The sequence below is a fragment of the Neopelma chrysocephalum genome, unplaced genomic scaffold (assembly GCF_003984885.1).
Source record: "Neopelma chrysocephalum unplaced genomic scaffold, ASM398488v2 Primary Assembly neopelma1_63, whole genome shotgun sequence".
Classification (NCBI taxonomy): Eukaryota; Metazoa; Chordata; class Aves; order Passeriformes; family Pipridae; genus Neopelma; species Neopelma chrysocephalum.
This window is the reverse complement of record NW_020897720.1, coordinates 8004461-8025371: the sequence shown is the minus strand read 5'-3', so window position 1 is coordinate 8025371 and position 20911 is coordinate 8004461. Positions and strand designations below refer to the sequence as shown.

Genomic DNA, 20911 nt, shown 5'->3' with positions numbered 1-20911 from the left:
GGCGGCCATGGCCCCGCTCGCCTGCGCGCGCGCGCCGCCCCGCTCCGCGCATGCGCGGGCCCCGCCCCACCCGCGGAGCGGCCCCTCCGCCCCCGCCCGGAGCCGGGACTGGAAGGGGATTTTGGGTGGAAAGCACCGGGAATTTGGCCGGGGAGGTTACGCTCCCCGCCGGCTAGAGGGGTCTGGCACTAGTGCCCTTCGCCCGCCCCCACGAAAGGGCAGAAGTTGTGGTTTGGGTTCGGTTTTGGGTCCTCCCGGGACGCGTGGACTCGCCAGGGCAGCGGCGAGTCTGGGAGATGACTCAGAAAAGCCGGTCAGCAAAATTTGAGGTAGTGTCTGGGCAAATGTTTAAAAGGCAGCCCTGCTATTTTAATAGTACTCTTTAGTGGCCTTGTGGAACACAAAGTGCTATATTAATTTCAAATACTAAAGGCTGACTCTGTTTTTTTCCAGTGTTGCACTGCAGAATCTCCAGTCATCTTTGTTGTGAGATCAACCAGAAAAAAACATCAGAATTTCTGTATTACTGCACTGTCATTTTTCAGCTGGAGACCTGAGCCAGAGGCAGCTCCCTCAGCCCAGTTCATGCTTCAGAGCCCTTGCATGAAAAGTCTCACCAGTATTTACTCATCCTGTAAAGGTTGCGTGGCCAGGCCCTAGCACACATTCCTAAGTGGTATGGAAAAAATTATGATCCAAGAGAAGTAATGTTTTTTACCTTAATATTTGAAAAAAAAATACAAAGCCACATTGTCTGGAACATGAAAAAAAACTTTGCTGCAGTGAGGAATGAGGGAATACACTGAACTGGAAAATCCTGTAGTTCACGAGGGTTGGGCTAGCCAACTTAATAATTGCTTTTTTCCTTCCATCTCTAATGAGAACTGGAGCATTCACAGACATAGGTATTAACAGTGCATGGCTTTAACACAGTGTCTAACTCTGTGAAGCAGAGATATTAAAATAAGAGGTTTGGGTGTCTATTTGCATTCTGATTTGCAACATTACCCTTGTCTGAGTACCCAAAGGTTTTTAAGCCGACAGAAGAAAAGGGTAGTTTGAACGTGTCTGTGGTGGGGCTCTGCCTTGCTGCATCCTCAGCTGGTTGCACTTGGTGTTCACACTGGGCCAGTCTCCAAAACTCCAGTCAGTCCACAATGCAGAAGGAAGGAGACCAAATGGCACAACTGACGGGGGTGTCCTAGACCTTTGCAGGTACCACAGAGGAGCTAAGCACAATTTTTCACAAGCTTCAGATTTTAATGCTATTTGAAACAATAAAAGGCTTTTTATTGAAAAATTTTTAGTTTGAAGCAAATAGTCCATGCAAGGATTCCTAAACTCGGTAATTCTTCTCTTTAGAAAGAACCAACCTGCATGTCCTGCCAAACTAAGGACATAAACATGTGATTGTTACTCATAAGCACTTCATGCTCTGGTCAGGCTTAGGAGGTTCACAGAGCCTCCTGTGCACAGGGCTTCTCTGATCTGCTCAGTGTCTCCTCTCAGCAGTTGGGTTTCCTCCTTTGTCACTTAACAGGTCCCTGCATGACAAATATTTGCAGGTCTTGTTTTATGTATCTTCTTAATAATCATGCCACTATCAGTCAATCCTGTTGTACCTGGGGTAAACACACTGCTCCAAACCCTGGACTCTGCTTCACCAGTCTCCAGCCACCCTGTTTTTCTGCCTGGCTCAGCCCACTCACCACTGTGCCCTTGTTTAACACTTGCCAGTACCTCACTTCTTATCACAAGGAGTATGAATCAGTGTCATATAAGGCATAAGAATTTCGGCCTCATTTCCAGGGGCTGCTTGTCTACTCATGCCATACATGGAAAAAATTCATGAGTCACTTCTTTTCTGTTCTTTGTGGGCTCAGTTCAACGCTGACCGAGGTTATGGGGATGGTGCAGGATCTCTAAGTCCTACCTCTCTGCAAAGCTGCATGGGAGACAAAAAGACAGCAAGCAGATAGAGATAAATATACATTCACAACTATAGACAGTAACAGGTATTTATAGGAGTTGAACTGGAAGTATCTATTATTATTTTAGAAGTAATTATATCACGAAAGTATTGTAGCAAATCCCCGAAGTTCTCGCTTCAATTTGCAAGCAAACAATAGGAACTGAACCCCACCTTTATTTCATTCTATCATCTCTCAGCATATAATTCTGTAAATGTGTTACTTCACAAAAGCAAAGGCTTTGTAATGAGCAGATCAGGTATGTGCCGTTACCACTGTTTTGTCAGACATGGCTTTTTAAAAGCACCTCAACTTTCTGCTTCATTTCTCTGGAATTTTAAAAGCCTTCCCTGCATTTTACACTGGGTGGCTGAGAATTCTGAACTCAATGACTGTTCATCTTTCATTATTAACAGAGGCCTTTGGATTCCAGAATTTCAGTGATCAGCAACTGAAGACAGAAGGGCACCACTATGGTGACATCTCATTAAAACTTTGAAAAGACCTTCTCAGAGTTCAGATAATGTGGAAGCTTGATTTGTCCATGCAGATGGACAAATGCCAGCACCCCAAACTGCTTACAAAGAAAATCCCTCATAAGAATTCTCAAAGAGCAGCAAAATATGCTGACATGGAAGGACATTGCATGCATAAGGTGGACAATAACATGGGCAGTTTTATTTGAAGCTTTTTACAAGCCATTGTTTCAAAAAATACTCATACATACATATGTAACAGCAAAGGAATGTCTTAACAAGTAGGTTATATTGCATAAAGTCAGGCAAAAGTTAAATAATGCAAAAATTAAGATTGCCTGTGAAACCTAATTTGGTGCCTCGTGTGTAATACTGATGGCAGCCAGCCCCCAAAGCCTTTCTGTTCTCTTCTTGCAATTTTATCCCATTCACTAAACAAAGGAATGAATAAATTTTAATTAAACTTTAATTCAGGCAGAAACACATACCCAGGCAAAGAAATTGGGAGCATTACTGGGTCCCACAATAGTAACAGAGCCAGTGCATCTCTCTCTGATTTACCTACTCTCACTCTGTATCTCCATCTCAAAAATTCCCCTGCTTTTCATTATTGTGACCCTATTTCCTAAATTTCTGCCCATCACTTAGCTTCTCATCAACCCTTATTTTTCCTCTCACTCTCACTGCTTTTCAGAGCTCTTTCTAGAATTCAGCCAGTCACAGTTTCTGAATTTCCTATTTGTTTTCACTCTCTTCAAGAAACCACTTCTGCAGTATCTCCGATAATTAAATCTCTCCTATGATTACATATATTTTTACCACTTCATAACGCTGGAGAGTGCTGACTCCAAATAAACAGCTGCTGTGATTTTCAGTGTACCTAAAGGAAAGCCATAGCAATCTCTGTGTTGAAAAGCTGGAGAGCTGGGTGGTGATGTAAGGAAAGGGATGAATCAGGTTTTGTTCAGCGAACAAAAGCATCACAGTTCTTTCCCAAGATCCCTTGCCAGTGGGGCATAATCTAGAATACAAAGAATCGAAGTAAATAAAATAAAAATCATTGGGCTGAATAGTGGCAGAAGAATAACAGTTGCATTCAGAAAGTGGAAAATCATATGGTACACGGGTACAAGCCTCTAGTATTTATAACATCTCACAGTGCCAACATTAACTAAATAATCCTGAAAAAAACTCCTGTAAGGAAACTACATAAATATTATTCTAACCTCCCTTTTATTGATAAAGAAGCGGAGACAGAGACTTACTGTATTAGTGATAACCTGAAAAAGTGTTTAAATTCAAACTTGAGACATTTCCATGTCTTCAGCTGAGCTGCCAGCTCCTAAAGCATTATTGAACACTGGGAATGCAGCACTCAGTGTTGTGCCTGGAGTCACAGTGACTCAGAATCACAGGGAGCATTCAAATGCTGCATTTCTGGGGCACAGTGATGGCAGTGTCCAGCACACCCCGCTGGCTGCTCTGCTGCAGTCAAGTGGTGATAAGCAGGGCAGGAGACTTGCACACACACGGCTGAATCAGGCTGGAAACACTGGGATGGGATTAGACTTCCAGAGTATGACATTCTCAGACATCACTGTTTCTAGCACCTGCTTAGAACAAACTGTGTAATAGAGAAAGGGAACAGAAAAAAGCAATAAAGTATTGTAGAAAACTGTAAAAAGAGGTGTGAGAGGAAACCAGAGCATAAAACATATTAAGAGTAAAATACACTGCTACCAAGGTACTTTAGGGATTCCTCTATTCTTAGTGCAGAATATGGGCTCTGTTCTAGATATTTTCCTAATGTGGGTTCAATTTATAAGTGGGGTAGAGGCTGGTGCATATTCAAGTGAGTTTTCTGAACCAAAAAACAATTTGGAAAAACCCCAAAACTTTTAAGACTTTGAAATCTGTCTGTTGGTCCCTTCTTAGTCTGCAGCACATTAACAACTGCACTGACTCTCCCTGTTAAAGTCACTGAATAAAGAAATATTTAGCATCTCTCAGGCCTGCAATGTCATCACCTTTTGCTTTCTACCTCCTTAGATCACAGAGACGTGATCTAATCTCTTAATTCCCAAAGCAACCTTTGGAGCTTTCCACACAGTTTTCCGCTTTAAATTTTCAAGGATTCTTACCCAGCTTCCCCCTGAGTTACTTGTGGGAATTTTTTCTCTCTTACATGCAGCATGAACAGCAATTTAGGAGATGAGCTCCTGGGTTTCAGTAGTTATGCACAGGAGTGCATTGCTCAAAACGCTCAGAAATGCGTGATGTGAACCTGAGGCACAGGAAGGGAGCCAGGAGGCATCAATCTGACATGCAGTCACTTCTTTTATTTCACCCTGGAGCATCCCAGGACGTAGCAGTGCACATCAAGGTGAAAGGGAACGTGCATGTGCTTTAGAATTTCCACACTGCTCTTCCTGCCTCTTGCCTCTACTAATTTACCACAGTGCAAACCCACCACGAAACATATTCCTCAGTACAAAGAAAAGATTATGCTGTTTGGGCTTTGAATTGTAATTATATGGTCATAGTCAAATCACCACTTTGCACTTATTAACATTAGGATTGAGCACCACCATGTGTTTTCACAGCTAAATAAATGGAATTATTTATCTGCACCATATGAATGTAGTCAGGATAAGAGCATCTTTCAAGGATGTCCTAAAAGCCAGGATACTAAAACACCAGCATCACACCAGAAACTAGATATGTATAAATACCTATAAATACCTTTTCATATAACTCCTCAAACAGAAAAAAAACCCCAAACCCAAAACCCTACTGCCTCTTTTTCAAGAGAGCTTTTTCAAAGCCAACAAGAAAATAATAAAAAATATTTAAAAAAAATTACAACTAGAGAGGTGATCACACTACGTGTCATTTTTGTAGCCTGAATTTTTAAGAAGGCCTGGAGGGTGCATATTTTCATGACAGGGTGTGACTTCAATTACGAGTTGCAGCTTTGGAAGCTTCCCAGCATTACTGCAACGCGCTGCCTGCGTGCAGAGGACAACTGTGTGTCATTAAAGCAAAAAGTAAACCCTTGGTGACTGGGATACAAACACAGCAACTGGTTTTAAGTGGACTTACGTGCAGTCAGAAACTAAACTTGACAATAACAGTCGTTACAGCAATTTCCCATTTGCACCACTCTTCTGGAAACCAAAGCAGTGCTTTTACATGAAAACCTGAACACAGAACAAACTCAAAATTCATATCCAGGCAGGAAATACATTAAATTAATATCCACTTAGGAAAGAAATCAGGCTTCTACACACTTTTTGCTTATACTGCCCTTCTCCACTGAGATTTATTTATACTAGGAATAGCTCTTAGAAGTTCCAGCAGCCACTCCGAAGAAACTTGGACTCAGTACAGAGCTGTTTATCTCTGCTCTTTTGTTCTCTTCCCTACTTATTACCAAATTAAAAAGAGAGAGAAGAACTATCTAACCTCTCAACACAGCAAGACCTAAGGTAATGGAGGACTGAAACCTTCACTTCCTTCCCCAAATTTACCACCATCTCTACCAAGTGGAACCGCAGCCTGTGTCACCTCCATGTGATTTCACATAAGAAACCACACTACTGCACAACAATTTTCTTCCCTTTAAACTATTTCTGTAAAGCAGAATACGTGAGTGCAAAAGGCCATTTTGGGGCAAAGTACATTTTTATTTCTACATCTGTTATCCATCCACAAAACCACTGCAGCTGAAGCTAGTTCCCAAGAATCCCACCAGTAGCCAAGAAGTGACCCTTGATTCAACAGATACAACAATATACCTGTAGAGAGTCAGCTTAGGAGTTAAGGGAGCTTTGAGTCATAGAATCATGGAATGGTTTGGGTTGGAAGAGACCTCAAAGATCATGTAATTCCAACCCTCCAGCAGTGGGAAGGAACACTTTCCACTAGAGCAGGTTGCTTCAAGCCCCATCCAACCTGGTCTTGAACACTTCCAGGGATGGGGCAGCCACAGCTTCTCTGGGCAACCTGTGCCAGTGTCTCACCTCCCTCACAGGGAAGAATTTCCTCCTAACATCTAATCTAAACCTATTCCTTCAGTGTGAAGACATTCCCGCTTGTCCTGTCACTCCGGGCCCTTGTAAATAAGTTTCTCTTCATCTTTCTTTAGGCTCCCTTCAGGCCCCGGAAGGCCACAATTAGGCCACCCCGAAGCTTCTCCTCTCCAGGCTGAACAATCCCAACTCTCTCAGCCTTTCCTCATGGCAGAGCAGCTCCATCCCTCTCATCATCTTGGTGCCTCCTCTGGACTCGCTCCGTGTCCTTCCTGCGCTGGGGACCTCAGAGCTGGGGGCAGCGCTGCAGGGGAGTGTCTCAGTCGGTATCCGTGGGTACGGAACAATCTTCTTTAAAGGTTGACAGAAAAGACACACTGGCGGCACAGCTGCCCCTGCAAGCCGCCTCTGCGGCCTCCCCCGGCGCTGAGCTCCCACGGGCGCAGCTCCCTGCGCGACCCCGCTCCCAGGGAGCTCCCTCACGGAGCAGCCCCGCCGCCGCTGCCTCCCGGCCCCGCGCACATCCGGGGCCTCCCGCTTCCGCCGGGCGCCAGTTCCGCTTCCTGCGGGCGGACGGGACGGGGCCGGTGCCGCGGCCGGTGAGCGGCCGCTCCGCGCTGCGAGGGCGGATCGGCGGCCCCGGGCAGGCCGGTGGGTGCGGCGGGGCCGGGGGGGAGGCCGGGCCGGTGTGGGGAGGCGGGGGCGGGCGGCTGTGGCGGCCGTGCCGTTGCCCCCGCGGGGCGGGAGCGGCGCCGGGGCCGCAGCAGCGCCGTGTGGGAGCTCCCCTCGCCAAGGCCGTGTCCGTGCCGGGACAGCCCGGCCGGGGGAGGGGGGCGAACCCGGGCTGGCACCGAGCTGGCCCCAGACCCCGCTCCCCACCTGTTACGGGGCCGCACTTTGTACGGCTCATCAGGCACTTTGTGTGTTTCGGGGGTTTTATCTTTATGTTGCTTAGTGGGACTTAAAGATGTGGATGTCTCTCTTCGCGATCTGCCAAGATAAATCGGTGCGATGCTACAATTTCACAGCACGACTTCAGCGCTTTCTCTATGACCTTCCAATCCGTTGGCTCTTGGTGGTCCAAAGGCCTTGTGAAGGCTCAGGAGGTGTAATTAACCCAAGGAAGTTGTATTTCACAGCACCCAGCCCCCATGGTAGAGCCCTTCTCCCCACGTCTTCCTCTGCTTCTGATCCACTTTTTTGTATTCATTGATTCGGTCCCCGTGTTTGGTGTGGGATAAAGGTGCCTTGTCCATGATGCTGCTCATTGTGACAGGGCTGTGGTTGTGTAAGGATCAAGGGTTGGTCAAGTGCTCAGCTTTGGAGGGATGAGCGTTTCAATTTAGCGCTGGACAGAGACTTGAGAAGTTTTCTTGCAGTTCTTGCCCTGTGCATTTCCTTGCAGAATGATTTGAGGTGTATGGTACAGGTAAGGAAACAGGCAAATAAACCCTTCTTTCTGTAAACTTAGTGCAAGGATTGTGGACAGGAATAATTTATGGCAGTAACCCTATGTATCAACATTGCTTGACATTGCAGCCTTAATCTCAGTCGAACCTCTTGGTGCTTCTAAGACCCCTTCCTCATGAGTCTTTTTCACAGTATAATACCAGGTCTCTATCTGATTTGAGAATACTTGGGGGAAAAAAGGTAAAAAATCATTCATTTTTTGTGATACCACTTTTCCTCTTCAGTTTGTTTTCAGGACTCATAGGGGCAGTAGTGTGGAGATGAGGCTTGTAGTGTCCTCAGCAAGCAGGTTGTATCTAGCCTACTTCTCACCTGGTCTGAGCTTGGTGGGGATATGTGAGCAATTACTTGTTTGTTCCCAGTAGCTTTTACTGCATAAAAGAGAAGTATTTTGGCTGAGAGTAGGTAACCACTGACAATACAATGCTAGAGAGGAAGAGGAATCAGATTTTTGGATTCTGAGATTTTTTAGAGTTGTCAGACCTGCATTTATTGGTATAATGCACTTCTTGAAGGTGGATAGCCCCAGGTTTTTCACAGGTCTGCCCTCTCTTTGAATATCAGTCTTTTGAGGACAATTTCACCATCAGTGGTGCAGAGGCCTTCTGTGCATCTCCTGACACTCTGTATCAGCCTTTTCATACCTTTCTAGCTCCTTGATTCTCTGTTTCCAAGCCCTAACAGACAAAACCATGTTCCTAATTTTGCATTAACCTAAAAATCTTGTATTTCTGCTGTGTTTAATGTAGGACTAAACTGTTAAATACAGTTTGTATAAACGATGCTGTGTAAACTAAGGATAGTATAATTATGGTTGTTTTGTCAGCACTGCAATGCAAGTGCAGTTCTTGCAGCGTAATTGCATTGTGCGGGTGTATGTTTTGGCTTTGTTTTCAAATTCCTACATTGATATTGCTACAGTGAGATGTGACCTGGGGTGTGTATTACTGCAGGTAATGCACAGTGAAAGGGATTAGAGAAATCCAGTGCCAAAAATGGACTGTAGTGTTCAGAAAACTATTTTTATGTGTTTATGTATTTTAGGTATTTAATATTTGCTGTTTTATTATTGCATGTGTAAAGGTATCCACGGGTGGTTGCATAAGTGTTGCAGAGGACGTTTCTGAGCTTTGCAATGACTGTTATGGTGCTGCAGTGCTCTGCTCAAGTGCTGGGTGTGCAGTGCACAGGCTGTACCTGCACAGAACACACAGTGAACGGTGAATGTGACATTGCTAAATACATCAAAGTGGAACTCAGAGCCCCAGTTCTAGCACTGTTCTTTATCCCTTTGTTTCAACACTTTATCAACATGTTTATCTTCTGCTCATGCGAAACAAACAGCTCTTTGATGTGCAATATAATAAAAAATCAAGAATACTTTAAATAGATGTTATGGTTTGTCTTCTGAAAAGAGCAGTTCTCCTATTTCTTCCTTACATGATCTTTGTTTTCCTCCTGCAGCAGATTTTTCAGAAAACAATACTGAACATATGCTTCAAGGATGTCTCTCTCTCTCATAATAAAATGGGGTGGACAGGAGTATACAATAACCTCGCTGTCAGAAGAAGACACAGTGTTGGACCTGAAACAGTCTCTTAAAGGCCTTACTGGAGTGTTACCAGAGCGTCAAAAACTACTTGGGCTTAAAATGAAGGGTAACTATTCTTATTTGATGTTTGTTGTGGATGTGCCTGAGATGTTTAAGGACAAACATCCTCTAAACCTAGGCAAGATGCCCACTAACAGGGCATCTACCTCCCAGTTCTAGCTCTCAAGTGAACATGAATACAGACATTTTATAAATCACCGGATATTGATTATTATTGATACATTTACCTGGTAATTTTTTAGTGGTTGCCATGGAAATGTGCAAATATATGCTAAAAAGAAGTTAAATTGCTGCTAGCCAGATAAGCAATGTGTCTGTATGTTGTGGTTTAAACCCACCCAGCAACTAAGGACCACAGAGATGCTGGGTCTCTGCCCCATCCCAGTGGAGAAGAGAACTGGGCGTAGAAAAGTAAGTGTCATGGGTTGAGGTAAGAACAGTTTAACAGTTGAAACAGAATAAAATATAATACTAATTATAATAATGAAAATAGTAATGAAAAGGGGAAACAGAGGCATAAAACCCAAGGGAAACAAGTGATGCACAATACCATTGCTCACCACTCACTGACTGATGCCCAGCCTGTCCCTGAGCAGCCATCGGTGGCTCCCAGCCAATTTCCCCCAGTTTATATACTGGACATGATGTTCTGTGGTATGGAATATCCCTTTGGCCAGTTCCTCCCAGCTTCTTGCACACCTGGTCACTGTCAGAGCACAGGAAACTGAAGAGTCCTTGATTTAGAGTAAGCACTGCTTGGCACCAAAGAACCATCAGTGTGTTATCAGCATTATTTCCATACTAAATCCAAAACACAGCACTGCACCAGCTACTAGGAATAAAATTAACTCAATCTCAGCTGAAATCAGGACACTATATGGAAGAGAATGATAATACAGCTTGGGATAGCTGGTATTTTACAGGGAGCTTATTTCAGTTAAGCATGAAATGTATTGACATTTTTCTAAAATCTATCCCAGTAAAAAAATTCAAATATTACCTGTTTCTGTTACAGGCAAACCTGCAGATGATGATGTCAAGCTTGGAGCTCTCAAGTTGAAACCAAATACAAAAATAATGATGATGGGCACTCGTGAAGAGAGTTTGGTAAATATTTTACCTGTTTATTAGGTTAAATTTAATTTAATTAAATTTAATTTAAATTGTGATTTTAAATTTTAAATATTTCAGTCATCATTTGATAAATGATATAGTACAGTAGATTTCTGTTTGCATTTATTTTTCTATGTAAAGTTAGCTTTCCTGAAGATTTCTGAGAGCAGTGTGTATTCATGAAACTCCTGTATTGCTCTGGACTTGAAGTACAAACCTATTATTATGATATTCACTGACTTCTCAGATTGAACGATCATCAGTATACTTTAGTAATTCTTTCCACTACTTAAGTGAAATCATTTTGGTTAAATAGTATTTTTGTCCTGTAATGTGCAGTAACAGAAACTCGATATCCATTGTTATTTTCCTTCTGTGATTCTAGTTATCTTTTATTATTATTCCTTTAGGAAGATGTCCTTGGGCCACCTCCCGATAACGATGATGTGGTCAATGACTTTGATATCGAAGAGGAAGTTGTGGAAGTAGAAAATAGGTTAGGAGTTTTAGCTATTAAAACAGTTTGTTTGTTATTGAATGTAGAGTGTGCATTTTAATTAACTGTAACTTTTTGCACTGTTACATTAGGGAAGAAAATCTACTAAAAATTTCCCGTAGAGTTAAAGAATACAAAGTGGAAATTCTGAATCCTCCTAGAGAAGGGAAAAAGCTGCTGGTTCTAGATGTTGATTATACACTTTTTGGTGAGTTTTTATGCAACTTGTGGGATGTTTTTGTTTTAAGAGCTCGGTTCATTTGCCAGATCACATTTTTTGAGTTTTGCTTTGCTGTCTTATACAACATACCTTCTGCTTTGTATGATTTTGTGGTCTTCTGCTCACATTTTAAAAAGCACTGAGCTTTTAAAATGTTGTATGGTGTTGATTTTAGTGCAAGAAGATATAAAAAAGTGGCAATTTAGTAATCTGTCTAAATAGTCTTTCTCTTGACACCTTGTGTTTTGTGGCAGGGCAAGATATTGTAAAATAGTCATCCTGGTCTGTACCTGATTGACTCCACTTTTTTGGGGGTGTGGGAGAATAGCTTCAAATTTTATTTACAAATTAATACTAAACATGCATAAAAACATGTTTTACCTGAAAATTCTGTCAAGCTGGTTTTTTTGGAAGCCAGAATTTTGCTTCTGACTTAATTTTCTGGGATGTAGGTGTGTCATGGCAGCATAATTGTGAGTAGTAAATAATAGCTTTCCTTTTTGATGAGATTTGTTTCCAGTCTAAGATCAAAATTCAACCCATTACTGAGTTTAAAATTTTTGTTTAAAGGTCTTCTGCTAGCAGGTTTTGGCAACAGTTTTTGAATTGGAACAGGCAGTGTTTGCATCTCTGAAATGAGCTTCATATATGCTTACAAAGTAGCTGGACTAGGTTTTAAGGAGTCTGTTTCATATATGTCCTGTTACAAATTTGCTAAGTGCACAGATGAACTATTTGTCCTGACTTTTCAAAGATACTCATACTCAGAGAACTCTGATTTAATTATTAGCTAAGCCCTCAAGGACTTCTAAGGATAAACAGATAAATATCCTCTCTGCTTCTTCTTTCCGCCTTTAAAACAGGGATGGTAGTTTGCTATGAATTCATGCGTGATCTTGTAGTGCCTCAGTGTTTCCCTCATGAAACTCTTCAGGTCTTTGGATAGATAGGAAAGTCAGACTGAACTTTAATAACTCATACTTTAATAATGAATTGCTTATCTCTTATATTCTTTTTAGACCACAGATCGTGTGCTGAAACTGGGGTAGAACTGATGAGGCCATACCTTCATGAATTCCTGACTTCTGCATATGAGGATTATGATATTGTAATTTGGTGTAAGTTTTATAGTCAGTACCTCAGAGTTTAGAGTAAATTGTCATTCAGAGCAGACACTCCAGGTGGGAGGTTTTTTTATTGCTTTTTAGTGTGAATCACAAGATCTAAAACAATACAGAAATGTTTGGCTGTAAGTCACACAGCTATTAGGAATATTTTAGAAAAAATAGTAATTCTTACGTGAAAAAGCTCACAGCAATGGGTCTCAGCATCATTTTACTGAGTGTTACTTTGTACAAACAAATAAGTGCTTGAAGTAACAGAACTATATAATCAGCATTCAAACACTGTTTGATAGTGATCTTTACAAATAATCTCCATCCAGACAATACCTAGTGAACTGCCAAATGAACCAAATTCTCCTGTCTACAGGGATGGTTGATCCTTTGCCTTTGCATGCTGGGTTGTTTCCTGTCCAACAGCTGCAGAACAGACTTTAGCCAGAACAGGGTTCAAACCATATTAAAATTGTATTGCAAAATGTCATTTTCATAGTCTGGAACAATATTTCTGCATATTCTTAGGTAAGTGGGCAATGTTGAGACTTTGTCCTTTCCAGACCTTATGTATTCTTATCATTGCTTCCAGGAGGAGATCTGCACAGGCAGTGTGATTCCTCAAACTAGGTGTAGCCCATTCCTTATGGTCCTGCAGACTGTAGAGTTTAGTAACAGCTGATCTAGAAAATGGTTTCAACACTTGCACTGCTTATCTAGTTGTTCATCTGAAAAGTAAGCTTTTCCAAATAAGAACAGACTTCCATGAAGGAAGACTGTCTTTAAGGCAGTAACCCTACAAGCTGCAATGAAGATAGATCTTTCTGAAATTAAATTTTGTGTAAAAATTTGACTTATGAAGTGAGCAATTTCTTGGCTTATTCATTTTTTGCCTGTAATGACTTATTTTGATAAAGTATTCTTTCTGTTTTCTCTCATTTGTTTCAGCTGCTACTAATATGAAGTGGATTGAAGCCAAAATGAAAGTAAGTTGTCCTGAAAACGTGTGATTGGTTCCTGGTTTGGGTAACTTTTTGTGTAGTTGGGCTCATGCTCAGCATTACAGAACGGGTTAGAAATTGGGGAGGTTGTATGAATCATAGCCTCAGTATTTTAAATTTTCATAGTCACTTTAAATTGTCTCCATCACAAAACTAGATTAAGTCTAACTTTAGAATTCCACACAAACTATCAGCATAGGTGCTAAATTTAGCAGAACTAAACACAAGTCAGTACCTGCTGAAACTTGGATTCGTCACGCAGCCTTCACAGTTGCTTTCATCTTACCTCTAATTATAGATCTCTAGTCTTTAAATGTAATTTTTTTAAAGGAGCAGACAGATGTGAGATGCTGCAGTAGGTTATCAAGAGGAAACTCTTCATGTTTATCTTTACCTATTGCAGCTGTGTGGTTCTGTGACTTCCTCTGCCTTATTAAACATCCTGTAAGAGCTCTTCTTTCAGTCCTGGTTTCTTCCGTACTGAAATTGGGCAGGAAGCCAGTTTTGCACAGCTGACCCCGTGGTAAACATATTTACTGTCAGGCTTAGCTGTAAATCTAATGAGCTTACTAAGAATTGCTGTGTGTTTGGTTGGTGGGTTGGGACATTTTATAAATCAAAGCTTGTTTCCATTTCAGGAAAAAGTTTTCCAAGTTTAAGCTTTTATATCTCCACTTATTATTATAGACTATTTTTTTCAGGTTTTAACAGAGCAAAGCACATTTTTCTAGTGTTCTCTTCCTCAAAATAATTAATTTCTACAATTTTTTCTAAATAAAAATGCCTCTGAGTGATCTCAGAAATGGGAACCTGTAGTCAGAGCTATAAAGTGAAGTTAGTGCAAGTACAGTCAGTGTTGAGCCTTGCAAACGTACTTCATGTGGCAGTGTTACATGTTTATCTTGTGTCTGTCAGTGTAGTGCAAGGATTTGATCTTGTGGAAAACCAGTGTTCAAAACTGGGCTGTTTCCCCTGCATTTGTCACCTTTCTACATTTCTTGTTTGCTTTCCCAGCCCTGTCATGTTACTGAATCTCTGTACCTGCTCCTGAATCTTGATCCATTGAGATTCCTACCACTAGATGCCACCTGCTGTTTCTCCTTAAACTGGTGACACCAGGGGTGCTTGTCTACAGAAGTTTCAGTTTTTGTCAGGGAACAGTGAACCCAGCAATGCTTGGCACTGAAGTTTTTGTTTTAAACTACAAAGCAAGAACAGCACTAAAAAGAAGGGAGTATCAGATAACCAAATTTAATCTTTCATTTGCAATCTATTTATGCCTGGAATTCCAACAGTCTAGAACAGCTGGTTCTGTCAGTATAACAGGATACTGACCCAGGCAGGTAGTGCTTTTCATTTGCCACATTCACTTTTTCATATGAAAGCAAATCAGTTACGTGTGGCTGGATATTTGCAGGAGAGCTGCTTCAGTGGATATTTTCTCCTTGTTATGTAGCTTTGCATATTACTGCTGTGGGACACACCAGAAGTCATCAGCAATATCTGTGTTATACCATGTCAGCAGATTTTGCTACTACTCTTCAGCATTTGAAAGGAATTGAAATGGAAATAATGGTCTCTCATCTAGTTAAAGTTTTTTAGCTTTAAAAAGGACGTTTTCCTTAGAGTCTTTATTTCAAGAGTTATCAAATCTTTAAAGTGTAAACTGACAGATTTCTGACTAATGTCTTGGACATGTGCAGGAGGGAATGGTAACAATGAACTGTTACAAATATTTCATCTTAAATTGGGCTGTGGTTTGTGCAACTCACTGTAAGGAACAAATAGCAGTCAGTACACAGTTGCTATAGGTAGTAAAGTTGAGGCATGTAGAACTTGTGAAAGATTGTGCATAAAGGTATGAGCAAGGCCTCTGTATTTTGCCTTTTCTGCAAAGTTGCTTTAATTTTATGCTGACATCAGTTTATAAGTTACTGCTACTAAACACTGCAAAACTAAATTCCTATCTGCGTTTTTCTCATGGTAGAACAGTGTATGTTTATGATTCTCATTGTGTAACAAATTTAAATTGCCCCAGATATCTATTTTTAGTGTGTCTCTGGTAATCCTCCACTGCTCACTCCGTGACAAACAATGTGTTGTAATTGTGGCTCCAGTTGCTCAGCAGTAAAACTATCTTAATTAGAAGCTTTAATAATAAATTTTTATGATGCAGGAGCTTGGAGTGAGTACCAACACAAATTACAAGATAACTTTCATGCTGGACAGTGCTGCCATGATAACAGTGCACACTCCTCGAAGAGGACTAATAGATGTAAGTACCTATTTTCTCCTGATCTTTTTCTACATTCAGCTGACTTGTTGCCATACCCCTTTGAAATATTCAACTATAAAGTTGTGCTGAAGTTTTCATGCAAGAAAACTGTAAGAATCTTGGAATTGCAGATTTTTTTTGCTACTGAAAGTCTCTATTAATGTTTTGAGTCATTCATTTGTATGTCACAGGTTTCAAATCAAATAGTAGGTAACGGTTGCAAGAAAATTTAGTACCAACAGAAAGCTTATCCTTAGTGTGGAGTATTTAGTATGTTATATTATTTCACATATCTTCCTTTATTAAAGCCAAACTACCTGCTAATGCTGAAGGAAAAGAATACAAGTATCTATTTAAGTTTGGAATCAGGTTCCTATAGATGGTATTTTCAGCTCCTGTATATGGTCTGGTTTACCTCAGGTACCTTGTATGTGTTGTATTTCCAGGTGAAGCCCCTTGGTGTTATCTGGGGAAAGTTTTCAGAATATTACAGCAAAAAGAATACTATTATGTTTGATGATATTGGCCGAAACTTCCTAATGAATCCACAAAATGGACTCAAGGTAATGTAAACTGGAATTTTCATTTATTATTACTTTTTCTTCATCCTTCAAGTAGTACTTTCTCATACTTCTTAGCTGTATCATAAGGAAAAGCTATTCTTAACTAGCAAAGTTGCATATTTTATTATACTTTTTATTTACAGTGCCATTTGTCTGGACTAATATTTCCCTAAGAGTAGTATTAAATAAACTTTGTTTCACTATTAACTGAGCTTTTAAGAGACTTCCAAAATCAATAAAATTATGATTTATGTGTAAGTTATACCTGCAAGCTATAATTGAGCTGGGCATTGCTGACAGGCACCATTGAAATATATGACGTTCAATCTCAAGAGTGGTCATATTAAATAGACAGAAAATAAATCAAATAACAAGTGACTGTACTTCATGGTAGTATGCCAGTGCAATCACAAGTGTTCTCTTTGGATAAATAATTAGTACCTTGAGCTGTTTTGACACAGAACAGCAAATATTTCATTTTATACAACTGTCAACCACTTTGTGCTCCATTATTAGCGCTGGTTCTGAATAAGAATGAAACCTAAATTTCTTCATATATATGATGGTAGAGCAGTGTGGTACTAAAAGAAATTTCATGAATTTTTTTTTAAATGAAAAAGATGTTTTCAAATGCAGGAATTCAAGATTTCTTTGAAAGTATCCATGATGTGAAAAGGGTAGCAGTTGATGAGATCTAACAAGATGATCTTAATTGGAAGGAGAATCAGGAATAGCAAAGATCTTGCTGGGAGAGAATTATCCAGAGAGGTCCCTCAAGCTCAGATTTCAAAGGTGTTTATCAAAATGTCATTAACAGCTGCAGACAAAAATGTTGAATCACTAAAACAAGGCCCAGGTATAATGTATTCCAGGCTTAAAGCAGCTGTCTGATAAGCTTCATTTCTGACATCTCTTTTCACAGAAGCTCTGATTGTAGTCAAAGGCTTTTTATTGAAAAAAAGCATCTTGTTCCAGTGATACCACACAGTTCATAATGCAGAGCTGAAAACCCCTCTTGCAAAAATCTCTGTGAAATCATATTAGAAAATGTGCCAGTCCATTCCAGATCATTTTATCAGTCTGTCTGGGAGGGGAAGGCTCAGAAAAGTTCAAGAGAAAACAAATTTCTTCCAGGGTGGTGCAAAGCAAAACCCCCACAGTCCAGTTTGCAGGAAGAACAGGGCAAATTGGATGTGACCACTAATGGAAAGGTTTTTCTTCCTCCTACCTGTAAGAAGTTATAACTTGACATAGTACTGAAAATATACCTTAATTAATGGTAAATGATAAAGAATCTAAAACTTTTTTTTGTGAGCCAATGGTTATACTCAGTTTATTTATTTTGTATAGATAAGGCCCTTTATGAAAGCACATTTAAATCGGGATAAAGACAAGGAGCTTCTAAAGCTCACTCAGTACCTCAAAGAAATAGCAAAACTAGATGACTTTTTGGAGCTGAATCACAAACATTGGGAAAGGTAAGAACAAAGTCAAAATTCTTGCTTCCTTCTGTCCCTGACCTCACATGTTTTCCTTGAGGTTGTCTCTACAAAGACCGGAAACAGTGGAGCTGATGAACTTTGACATCACTTATGAAGTTATGAAGATCTTCAGTTTGAGTAGAATTTTAATAAGGTTGTAGTGTTTGGGCAAGTTCTCTAAAATGATAAGATTTTGACAGAATGCATCTGTGTTTTCATATGTCTCCAGTATTCAGGACTGCCAATTATGCTTCCTAAAAGGAAAAGAATATTTGAAGGAACCTGGTTCCTGGAAATCTCTCTCTTTTCCCTGCAAAGTTAGGCTGTCAGTTCAGATCCCAGCTCCTTTGTTAGGTGGCAACTTTTCTGGCAGTTACTTCAGAGCTCTGGGGTTTTTCAGAGTGGTTCTCTGTCACTACCCTGGTTGTGTGGTTTCATAGTATTCATCAGCTCCAAGTTACTGTGTTATGAACAAGAGTTTTCCAAGTGCTCAGGGCACCAGTTATCAACCTAATTCTTGATAGAAAATAACTAGCTGAAGTGTTTGGGCAAAATTCTTGTTAATGGTTTTATGCAACAGCCTGAAGCTTCAATGCATGTGAAGAAAAGTGTGTGCAATTTGCTGTTTGAAAACCACCCGTTCAGTGCTTAAAAGAACAGCCTTGCAGGCTTGGTACAATTTTCTTTCTTGTTTCTGATTAGACAGAAAGTCAAATGTTAAACCTTAAAAGCAGTGAAAGTCATTGGATAACTCACAGTCAGTGAAATTGGTTGGATTCTTTTTCCTGGAGTATTTGCAAAGCCTTCACTGTCACACCACGGATTGTTCCAGCTCTAGTGCCAGGAGAACTGTGGGATCAGAATACAAGCCATTGAACATCACTCAGATTCTCTAAAGAAGCTGGTGGAAGGCTGTTCTTTTCAGGTTATGCTGGATCACTGTTCACTGAAGTGCTGAATTTATTTGAAGGAGTGCCATTACTAATGGGCCTTTTTATCTTAAAGGATGTAATAGCCACTTTTCCAGCTGATGTAATTTTCCATCCTCTTTAAATAAAACAGGTTTCCATTTCCTTCCTCCCTTTTGTTTAAAAAGCCTGATAGAGTCTAACTAAAAACATGACTTTGAATTACTGTAAGATAACCTATCAGGGAACTGAAAAATGTTGAAATCAAATAAAAATCATAAGTAGTGTTGATTGCATTTCTAGTTTGGGGTTATCAATAGGGGCATTGTTAGTGAGAAAAGAAAGCAGATTCGTAGTTTGATCTTAAGATCATGGATATATTTGTGCCTACCTCTTATATTGTGAAAAACTGTACTTTTATTTCTTTCAGGTATCTTTCAAAGAAGCAAGGACAATAACACTAATAAAACTGTGTGGCACTGAGTTGAAGGGAACATCACTAAGATCATTGGACTTTTCCTTGCTTTTATGCTAGAGTGTAATAGTGCTGGACACTGGACCCAATGCCAGAATGACTGCTAAACTTGGTCTTCCAGTTGGTTGGTTGTGGGTTTTTTAAAAGATCACAGCAATAAGCTCAAAGTGGGAGAAACAAGTCAGTTGCTTTTTCTTGCATTCAGTTCTGGCGTTACTTCTCCAAATACGTTCCTCTCCTTTGCTGCCGAAGTACAACCATAACCATCAAAGACCAAAACCATTCTGAAACTAGAAAGAAATATTTAGACCAAAAAAAGTTGAGTAAAAAGCCAACCTTGGCAGTGTATGAATTGTATAAGTCCTCTATTCCCTCCATCTTTAGAAACAGTCTCCCTCTCCCATTCCAGTATTTAAGTCTATAAATTACAAGTTGTCTAAGTTTGGTATGTATTAGTATGTCAGTGTTTCTCTGTGCAAGACAGTAAGATGGGAAAGTACCACCTCTGTGGCAAATTTACCCCAGTATGTGAACTTGTACTATAAAGCAGTGTTTACTGGAAAACAAAAGATTGAAGTTTGAGGGAGAGAAACCCACTGTTACTTGGTCAGTGAAAAGCAGTCTGCCTGAAAAATTCCCCTATGCCAGATAAAGGGTTTAAACCTCAGATGGGAAAGTCACATTCCTAACAAAGCATGAACAAAACCCTTGTTCTCTTCTAGCTAAATCTTGTCAAAGTGCAAACACTGTGTTTAAATACAATATTCAGCCATACTGTTCTTAAAATATCATTTACTTGCGCTGCTTATGCCTGCACTAGGGAAGTGTGATGTGACTGCTGTTTGGCATTTCCAACACTTGTGCATTATGCAGTTCATGTATTTGAAAGAAGACTGACCCTTTCAAATAAAAATGGTATATATTGTTCTTAAGGAACTATAGCAGTTGTGTAAATAATAAAGACCTTTTTCATAATTTGTGTCCCGTGCTGCCTTAAACATTTAGCTTGAATAATAGAGAAACCATCGATAATACTAATTTTGGGGGTTTTGGAGGATTTATTTGGATTCCAGAGACACAGGTTTTGCGTCAGTAGTTAAGTAAGAGACTGGTATGTGCCTCTGCAGATTAGGGCAGTGGTGCTGAATAGTGGAGCACCAGCCTGGCTGGGAAAGGAACCTTGACAGCACATGTCAGACTGTCAGGACAGCAGGCACAAATGAGCTGTTGGGATGAGCACACGAGGCTCCAGCTCAGTGACCTGTCAGAAAATATACAGTTTCTTATCCACGGCTCTGTGTGGTTTAGTGCCAACCCAAGCTGTGCTTTAAACTGGTAAACCAGAAACCTGATGCATAAAAATCACGTTTTAGGTAAGTGTGGAAGGTGAATATCTGGAGTTTTGTCTCCTAGAGCTGATTTCTGATCTAGAAGCTGACTGACTCCTGTACACACAGTCCAGGGAGAACCCCTGAGGCTCAAACAGTGATCCTTTACTGGAAAGGCTGCAGCCACATAGATCATGGAATGTAGGACTGGTACATGGTGCACTGGAATTCCTTTGAATTTAAACAGTTGAAAAAAGTCAAGACATTGCACTTGAATCACCTGTAGAGTTTGTTGTGGGCAGAGAGAGAAAGCCAAACCAAGGGAATGTATTCAAAGATATGCCCATATTTTTTTGCTTAAAGTTAGTCTACAAACT

At 40.5% G+C, this 20911-nt stretch overlaps 1 protein-coding gene and 1 long non-coding RNA gene across 3 annotated transcripts; one reads left to right on the top strand and one right to left on the bottom strand.

Annotated features, from left to right (window-relative positions):
• Positions 1 to 2621: 2621 nt before the first annotated feature.
• LOC113967358 lies at positions 2622 to 6460 on the bottom strand. The gene is made up of 2 exons (XR_003534137.1): positions 5549 to 6460; positions 2622 to 4070 (listed from the first exon to the last, which is right to left on the bottom strand). It is a non-coding gene; the product is annotated as an uncharacterized LOC113967358 (long non-coding RNA).
• Positions 6461 to 7051: 591 nt separating this feature from the next.
• UBLCP1 (ubiquitin like domain containing CTD phosphatase 1) lies at positions 7052 to 20183 on the top strand. Of its 2 annotated transcripts, none has more exons than XM_027682792.1 (11): positions 7052 to 7128; positions 9412 to 9605; positions 10575 to 10666; positions 11083 to 11168; positions 11261 to 11376; positions 12408 to 12506; positions 13452 to 13489; positions 15681 to 15779; positions 16226 to 16342; positions 17693 to 17820; positions 19162 to 20183. In XM_027682792.1, the coding sequence occupies exons 2-11, from the start codon at positions 9452 to 9454 to the stop codon at positions 19187 to 19189; spliced, it is 957 nt and encodes a 318-aa protein (XP_027538593.1). In that variant the 5' UTR covers positions 7052 to 7128; positions 9412 to 9451; the 3' UTR covers positions 19190 to 20183. The 2 variants fall into 2 exon arrangements, with proteins under 2 accessions (XP_027538593.1, XP_027538595.1); XM_027682794.1 differs by having other exon boundaries at positions 7074 to 7128; positions 9415 to 9605.
• The last annotated feature ends 728 nt before the right edge of the window (positions 20184 to 20911 follow it).

Bases quoted from the DNA above. Each gene is read 5' to 3' on its own strand.
- UBLCP1 (XM_027682792.1), top strand. From the start codon at position 9,452: ATGTCTCTCTCTCTCATAATAAAATGGGGTGGACAGGAGTATACAATA. The intron at 9,606-10,574 runs GTAACTATTCTT...TTTCTGTTACAG, and splicing joins ACTTGGGCTTAAAATGAAGG to GCAAACCTGCAGATGATGAT. The intron at 15,780-16,225 runs GTAAGTACCTAT...TTGTATTTCCAG, and splicing joins CTCGAAGAGGACTAATAGAT to GTGAAGCCCCTTGGTGTTAT.